Below are 9,395 nucleotides of genomic sequence, written 5' to 3'. Positions count from 1 at the left end.
CATTAGAGAGGGGGGAAGCAATAACCTGGACACATAATTGGAGATGGGGGAAGCAATAACCTGGGCACGTCATTGGAGAGGGGGAAGCAATAACCTGGACACGTCATTGGAAATGGGGAAAACAATAACATGGACACATGATTGGAGATGGGGAAAGCAATACATTGGGGACATTATTGGGATGTAGTGAGGGTATGTGATGTTTGGGCATTTTGAGGGGGTGAGCCAACATATTAGGCAGTGCTGTACAATAAATAGGGGTTGCAGATGACAGGTACAGACAGTGACACAGGAGGAGGAGAGGACCCTGCCGTGAAGAGCTTACAATCTAATGGACGTTTATTGATCCCATAACTCCATGATATAGTAGACTTTAGACATTAGAGGAAATCTCTATAAGAGACAAGAGTTGTACATTTGAAGGACATTTAGCAGGAAATAAGTCAGTAAGCCCGGATAAATGTTTGTCCCTCTGACAGGGAGGAGCGTGCACGTGTGATGGGCGGCGGGGGCGCGCCTTCCCTCATACACCGGAAAGGTGTGTGCTGAGTGGAGCGGCTGTGAGGGACACATCAGGAACGGGGAAGTAAGTGGAGTGACGACGAGCCGGGACGATGTTGGATCCGTCTTCCAGCGAGGAAGAGTCGGACGAGTTGTTGGAGGAGGACAGGCGGGATGTTCTGGTGGTCTCTGCCAGCGGAGGAGCCGGTCACCGCACTCTCCATGCACCTCCCCGGGATTCCAGGGACACTACTCTGACCAGACCCGCAAGCCCCAGCCCGTCCATTAGCAGCGAGGGCAGAGAGGAGCAGGAGAGGGCACAGCGGGAGGAGCGGGAGAGAAGGAGCCGGTTACAGCTCTATGTCTTCGTTATGAGGTGTATCGCCTACCCGTTCAATGCCAAGCAGCCCACCGACATGACCAGGAGGCAGCAGAAGGTAATGTGCGGAGCATCAGGTGTCCCCAGGAACCGGTGTGATCACTGGCTGCACATTACACCTGTGCATGGGGGAGCATATACTAATATGTATTGCAGTATGATCAGGGCATCTATTTACATGAAGAATGACATGTCCTCCTATAATGTGACATAAAACATCCCTTTTACTATGAGATTTTATGTCTGATTCTGTTTTATATTACATTATTCTAAAACTTGTCAGCACCACATAGCAGCTTGTGTATCACCAAATAGTCATTGTAGCATCACTCCCAGAATAATTCATTACAAACTATAGGAAATAAGAATGTGTAATAATTGACAGACCCCAGGGATCCCCCCCATGTGTGATGTGCTAGGAAGGTGTTCTCTGATGATGCCATCATTAGAGATCGGTGCCATATGTAGCCCTGGTATGGTGCCCCATGCATGAAATATGTGGAGGCACCTTCCATGCCTTTATCAGCCAGGATGGGAGTGTGTGCATTGGAGATAAACATTCACATGCACCCTCCAGGGTTCATTCTACCTCTCTGTGTGTAGAATTGGGGGATAAATTGATGTGTAGCTCATTTTCCATGAAATTGTTTGAGATTTTTTGTGTTGAGTAATATAAAATGAGTGGTTGGTGGGGGGAAGCATTATAAAACCAATGATGGGATTGCAGAGGGTAACCAAACCAACAAAAATACAGAGCAGAAATCACATTTGTCACATGCTATGAAGTTAATGAAGTGTTGGTCTATAAACCTATTCTTATCTTTGCATATTGATGGCCACAAGGATTCTCTGCAAATCTCTACATGACCAAGCTGTACAATGATGTGTTGTGGATGGTGTCTACTTCTAGTTATACCTGACTGACATCATGTAGCTGCAGATTTATACCAGGATGGTATATGGCACTTTTAGTGCTGATGTATGATATTGGTATCACAAACTAAGATTAGGATTTGTTAACCTTCCCATACTAGAGGTGGAAGATGCCTCCAAAATGCTGGGGAAAGCTTTGTGAAAGTTCTACTTAACTGCGTCTTTTATGAATAAATGTAAGATATTCCTAAAGTCTGTTTTGTATATCTGCCTTAGAGATTTAGGTACTCTTAGTAAATGGAAATGCTTTTGCAATCCTTTGTCATTTTCTAGTTTTCCCAGGATGTATGTTAACTCTAAAAGTAAAGTGTTATTTTCCGTAATCTTAATATTGGACATGGATGTATATAAATTTTTTTGCACACTGATCCTGCCAGTCTCTTTGCCTTCCTTTTTGAGCAAATGAATGTTGGCGTTGTCAGTTTTCACCATCCTTACTCCTAGTTAGAACTACATGTTGAAGTGCCAACACATTTTGTGCCTATAGCTCTGTAGGTGAACTGCTTGATGTCTCCAGAGGATTGACATGAAGGTTTGATCAGATGCCTTCTTCCTAATCATTCCCATCACTTTGCCAAGGAGGGATCTGAATGGATCTCTTGTTCTGCCTAGCTTGATTGACAGCAGGGACTGGCAGGATGCCGACCCCCCTATTATAAGAAATAGAAATGTATACAAACAACATGTAATCACTAAATATTTTCCTATTTTTAATGATTTGAAAGCATTTAGATTTTCAGACATTCATTAAGTTTGAGACTTCTTTTCAATGAGGGACTTTACATAAGCTTTCCTGGCATTGTTTTTATCATGTGACCCATTCCATTGATCAGCTGATGCAACCCAACTTTGTTCCCTGCAGTGAACCTTCTTTAGGCAGAAACACCCATGAGGTTAATATTATTTTGTCATGCAGCAAACAAACATTTCTTATTGAGCAGCTTCATTTAAAACTTCCACCCTCCGTTGATCAGCAGCACTGCAATAGAATACAATCTATCCCTTACCAATTGTGCAAATGATTTGAGTGAAAAATCTCTCATTCCTGGTAGAAATTCCTTTTCAGACCTGTGCAAAGCTATCTGTTTGCTGCCCAGAATTACAGGCTCAAGAGTTGCAAGTTCACATAAAACGCATAAAAACAGGCAGCCTGGTTTGTGTCTTAGATTTGTCACTAATTTGTTTGATTTATGTCCTGCTAGCTGTCTGAAATGTAATCTAAAAACTTTAGTCATGGTATGTAACCATGAGGGCATGTGTAGGTTGGCAGTGAAGTGGTTAAAGCAGAGGTAATTCCATTATTTGAAATTGCATGTTCAGAGTCTTGTCTGCTGCCCCATAGAAACACCATTGCATTGACTAAGGCCAAGTGTTCCACCCTTTATGATGTAACTCTTTAAACCAGCAAAAGAAAAAAAAAATGAGCTTTCTTTACTGAAAATCCACAATACTGCATTTTAATGCAAAATGGATATTGCTTCCTAAAGTGAACCAAGCAATAATCTGTTGCTTGTAATCAAAACCTCTTGAAATCCTGGCAGCAGCACACATTTTGTTTCCATTTGCTCTCCTGCAGCTGTTGGTGGGAATGAGGAGAAGTCATCATGCATAAGTCAGCTGAACAGACCATGAAGAGAAAGCTCCATTGAGTTTTGAGACTCTTTGTTCATTAAAACATCAGACTAAGCTGTCCAATACGATAGAATCATTCCTGACTCTTTACTGTAAATTTCAACTTGAGCTGTGGAACTCTAAAACAGTCTTTTTGCAAGGCCAAATTTAAAAGAAAATTGTGGAAAGGTCCCTAAAGCTCTACATGCAGTCTTTATGGAGGAACTATTTACTGGACCAAAAATGTATTTTTAAAATTTAGGTCATTACATTACATTAAATCATTACACATTTATTTTAAGACATTCTGCCATATCAGTGGCAGACAAGCCACATGCTTTGAGTGATCAGTAACATTTGGTTTGGGTGCAATTTGATTGGGATACCTTACCTCAAATATATGATTGATGTTCAGCTAGCTATAGATCTTAACTAGTTTTATCAGTAACATTGTTTGTATTATTTACTGTGATGGTTTTACTTTTGCTCCTAGGGGATCTCTAGGGGAAATCCTTACTGCCAAGTAGCATGCTAAATTCCATTTTTAGTGTATTTTCAGTGTTTGGCAAAATTATTATTTGAAGCTAAAGAGTTGCATTTTAATCTAGATTGGCTAAATAATTCCAAAAAGCAGATCATTTTTTTTTTTTTTTTTTTTAGTATGCAGTTCTCATCTTCCAGAAGCAGCCATGTGTGATGTTCTTTACACTCCTTTTCCATTAGCAGCCATACATGCAGTTCTCGGAACCCTTCTTCTTTCTTCATCGTTTTGGTGATACATGAAGTTCATTTTTTATTGTTGGTGTTGTGTCTTATGATTACCACTTGGCCTTATGGTTATCCCTTTGCCTTGTATCAGCCTGGTAAAGCAGTGCTGAACATTGTATTGGACATTCACTCACTGAGGCTTGTTTACTGCTTGTGGAAAGTGCACTCTTGCAGTGTGCACAGTTGGAATATTGGACCTGGGTTTCCCTGAGTTCTCTGTTATAGGACAGGGTTGGATCCACTTCTGATGGGAGCGGCCAAGGTACTGATGGTTAGAATGCATAATTAGGGGAGCAGTGGATATCCTGCCCATAGTTCCCCCAGACACACATATATGTCCTGGTCCAGGGAACTTTCCAGTTGCACTATTGAGTAGCCCTGCAATTGTATGACCCAGATCATTTACAAAGCAGAATGCATACAGAAATAGAAATGGTTCTATAAAAAATCTATAGCCTGTAAGGGCCATAAATACACATGTGTGGATACAGATGTTATGTTTCTGAAGGTGTGAGCCAGATATCAGCATACTTAGAAATGTACGTGTGATATCTAGTACAGTTGACTTGTTTTTTAATAATGCTTTTTTCCCCTGTAGTATTGGAGAAGAAGATATAAACTTTGATGTTTAGCCACTAATTAGATGGCATTTTTACAGCATTTATGGTAGTCCCCACTCATTCTCCCTAGCCAATTAAACGTCAAAACAAATGATCAGGGTTTTGGCAGTTTTTATGGATTATCCCATGCTTCAGTGACTTGCCATGACCAGGAGCACAGTACAATGGCACATGTCAGCTCCTAAGAACTGGAAACCAAATGTAGCACTATTCTGCCATGAAGCTAAATACTTTAATTGTAGACAAGACGCAGCCAAAGGAAATTTTGGCAGTTTGTTGTTAATATGATGTAAATGGTTTTCCCTTTTAGTAGGCATGGGAGGCATGCTGTGGAATTACTAATTTAAGGATAAAGTATAATAAACAGACCTCGGACCACAGGTCACTAAACAGACTGCAGAGTTTTTGAGTTTATCATACAGATGCACTGATGCAAAAGAAGGCTGTCAACGTCTGATTTTATACAAAGCCATGACATGCAGAACCTACTCCCAGTATTAGAAGATTTGTGACTAAACCATCTTCCGGACACAGTTTTTATTTAGTATTTAATCCTAATTATTATGTGTGCTGTGCACTCTTTCAATTGTGTTTCCTTTCATATTGTGGAACTATCTTTACAAACAATAGATAAATATTTACAGGCTTTTATTTTTCCAAGCTTAGAATAGTCCTGAAATAAAGAAGCCAGTTGTCCCATAGTTTTAGGTTTTGTAAACTAGATCCCTTTTCCTACAGGTAATTTTCATGATTTTTAAAACATTTAATCCAACCAAAGATGATTTTTAATGCATTACATTTTACTAAAAATTAATTTTCAAATTGCACATAAAGGGTAATGTTTTTAGTCCCCCAACACATATGTCTATTTGTTTTACCCCCCAATTCAAAACAAAGAGAAGGTTTTGGCTAGACATATGCCGTATGGTAAGGTGCTTCTATAACAAGCTATATACCTGAAAATATTTTACTTTTCAGAACGCTGCCAACAAACTGGTGTATGTTTTTTGCCTTTCTTTCTCTTGCAAACTGTTTGACCTTTGAAAGGCTGATCTCCTCCAATGATTACAAGATTGGATAAGCTCTTTTATAACCATAGCAGAAAGTTGATGAAGCATCTACTTAAACAATGGATTGCCAATGGTTTTATTAATCAAAATGAACTAAAAGCAAAAGATTAAACTTTTTTCCTAATTTAAATGGGTATGTAAATGCTGCTTTACCAGAAAACACATTTGCAATTTTTTCTAGCTAGTTCTGAGATTTACACAGCCCCTTGCAAAATGGGTTGGTGAAGTACATTTCCTCTACTGTAGCTTAGTGTTATGGCTTTGAGAACATCATGCCCCCTAGTCTGTTATTGACAGCAAAGCAGAGGATTGATAAGGTCATCTTTCCACTCTTGTTACTATAAGCCATGATACTAATTAGTATAGACTTTGTGTCACTACCCTACGTCTGATTTATGGGGTTTAAGGCCCCGGGGTGTGGAAAGTATCTGGTGTATGATACTTAAAGAAATGTTAGGAAAACGCTGCACATTGCAACAGGATCGTCACCTTATGAAGCAACTGTCCAGTTTTGTAGAGAAACATACAGGCTGGGAATATGAGTCTTTATCTTGACACCTCATATCTCTCCAAGACTTGCAAATTACTTGCTAAACAAAAGTGTTCCATGGTAAAAATTCACAATGACTAAAGCTGGCTTTGTGTGTGATGTTGGTTTACCTTACTCTCTGTATCAGTGGTAAGCTATTCAAAAAAATAACCTCCTTGAGTAAGTAAAACTAAGCTGTCATGACTGCCTTAAACATGCTTAACCTCTGCAACCTGAACTGTTGTTCATTTTCATTATGTTCAACAGGGAATTTCTTACTCCATGTGTCCAGTAAGGGCATGTTCAGACCTCCATTTTCCAGGTTTTTATAAGCCTTTACAGCCTGTTTTTTTTTTTTTTTTTTTTTTTTTTTTTTTTTTTTTTTACAACTACATTTGTTTAAAAATAGTTTAAAAAATTTACATACAAAAGGATATGTGTATACATAATATATTCTCAAAGAGAGAATTTTCACTTGCTGTTGTGTAAAAAAGCCTGTGTGTCAAACGACATCACAAAATTGGCATGGAGTTCAACATTAAGGTACAGGGCTTCTGAAGAAGTGCTTTGATAAAGGACATGGAAGTCCTAATGTAATGGAAAATTTGCAATAAAAGAATAAAAAAAAAAACATTTTTTTAAATAGGGATTTTTTTTTAATGTTTTCCCTGTTGTATTGTTTTCATCATACAGCCTTGCCAAGAGCTCATGCAGGGTGTCATATTGTATTAGTGGATGGTGGCCCTTTACATAAATGAACAGGCATCACAAGTCAGTGTTTGTGACCTCACCGAATGTTGGGAACCACCCGGCTGTTTTTGGGTGGTTACTGATGAGTTGAGTCACAATATAGGGGCTGTCACCCGCCTACAATTTTTACCCATCCAGCTTAAAAAAAAATGTGGGTTGAACACTGTTTTATTAATACAGTCTTGAGAAATGGCTCTTGTGACATTGTAGCTTCCTTTGTACTCAACTAATATTTTTAAACAGTTTAACTTTCCTAGCTATCTTCTCTGAATAACAAAACAGGAATAATGGGGAAGTGTTTGTAGTCCTAATTGCAAGAGAAGATTAGAGTGGCTGGCCATGTTATAGTATAATGGTAACTGTTATTCTAGGACAAAATTTCTGAATAACTATAATTATTTAGGTTTTAAACATTATTTTCCAGAACCTGTACATAAATGCTTTAATAATTATTTTTCATTCAGTGTTCGAGAGTCCACGTTTCTGGATTCCTGTTTTCCCAGGGTGGCTGCCTGTGTGGGTATATAATGTTTTTATGTATTCAAACTGGTTGTTAAACTGTGTGTTTTTGGCTTGACAAAGGTTTGAACTGAACCTTAGTAAGTAAAATATAATTAAATATAGAATATATATATATATATAATTTTCTAGGTGCTGATACAAGGTAGTTGAAGACTGTTTTATTTTAGTTTTTTGTGTTTTCCTATTTATCCTTGAAAATTTAATGATCAAACAATGCTGTCAAAGGGTCATAACCAAAAACAGTAAGCGCGGAACACAAGTGGAAGAACCGGCTGTTGTTATGGATACACTTCCTTTTTCTTAGGTTCATGGTAGCAGGGAAATGTTGTTGATTTGACAGTTTGGTAGTAAGGCCATAGACAGGTAATTTTTTTTTTTTATTTTTTGTTAAAATAGTAATAGAAATAATGTTTTGCATCTGCTAAGAGGTCATTATAGGGTTTTGTGCCCAGATTTAGGTTTAATGTTTGTATTTTCAATGGCAATTCCAATGCCAGTCTGTGCAGGCATAAGGGCATAATGCAGAACAACATTTTTTGTTACATTTCACAATCCTTATCATATGCTTTGTTTAAAAAGTCTTAATTGCCATTCTGAATAAATGATATTTGTGCTATGATTTAAAGTTTAATTGATTACCTTACTTCTTATGTTTCACATTAAAAATAAAAAAAAATAGAAATTCCTTCTAGATTAATCGGGAAACCCTCCTTTGTTGGGCTGCATAGAATACAAGGATTTGTAGCAAGCTTCATTGCAGATTCTTGCCTATGTCTCCTATTCTGAGATAGGTATTATCATTGTACGTGCCGAGTGCTTACTGTGCCTTTGCTGTAATCCGTCAGCCAAAAATAACATGAGAATGATAATCCTGGAAAAGTTTGAGTGCATACAGAATACTTTTAGGCCCCCCTCTTGTTTGTAGTTGCAAATTTTGCGATAATCTGCTCCCAGGTGCAAAGAAAACTGTATCCAAAGTCAAGACAGGTAGTCCCCTGTTAAGGACACCCCACATACAGACGGCTCCTAGATACGAATGGGGCTTCCCTGCTCGCTGTGTGCGGAACAGAGGCTGAATGGGGGGAGGGGAGCTGTTTGCATGACTTGCAGAAGAAATATTTTAGGAAGCACAGCTGAGGTTGTGGGTGATCTTAGGGGGGTGAGCTCTCTGCAGCCTCTTGTATTTCTTTATTGACCAAGACAAACTCTGCAGTTGTTTGTTTTTGCGTGTCAATGCACAGCTTTCTCCAAAAGGTAATGAATGTCCAGGCTCCATAAAGATTTTTTTTTTTTGCTTTGTTTGTGACTCACAGTCAGGATTTTATACAGTAACTGACACCATGCTGCCTATTAATGTTGGGACAAACATCTGTCCTATTTGCATTTATTAAAATAATGTTACTGTTCCAACTTACATACAAATTCAATTTAAGAACAAGCCTATATACACTATCTCGTATGTAACCTGGTGACTACCTGTATACCCCTTTCTGCACCTGTCATCATGGTGATGCAATTTAAATCAAGGTTTCTCCTGACGGACCACATTTTGGCAGATATGGACAGTAGTATAGATGAGATTTCTTAGCAATTAAAGAATTTTCTTTCTTTTTTTTTTATTGTTAAACATTAAGGAATCTCCATTTTTATTACGGAGCTGCTTTGTGAGGTTATTAGGGAGTACGATTTGAGATATGTACATATGTGTTGTT

The 9,395-nt window shown here is 38.4% G+C and overlaps 1 protein-coding gene across 1 annotated transcript in view; it reads left to right on the top strand.

Moving 5' to 3' along the window:
- Nucleotides 1-550: 550 nt before the first annotated feature.
- The window catches only part of CADPS2 (calcium dependent secretion activator 2), a gene marked incomplete in the record, with an annotated part of 181,291 nt that continues 172,446 nt past the window's right edge, over nt 551-9,395 (top strand). The window contains 1 exon segment of the mRNA XM_072401573.1: nt 551-938. Within this exon segment, the coding sequence (XP_072257674.1) occupies nt 615-938 (324 nt within the window).

This window comes from Pyxicephalus adspersus, chromosome 2, assembly GCF_032062135.1.
Source record: "Pyxicephalus adspersus chromosome 2, UCB_Pads_2.0, whole genome shotgun sequence".
NCBI classification, from domain to species: Eukaryota; Metazoa; Chordata; class Amphibia; order Anura; family Pyxicephalidae; genus Pyxicephalus; species Pyxicephalus adspersus.
This window is presented reverse-complemented; position numbering and strand designations above follow the sequence as displayed.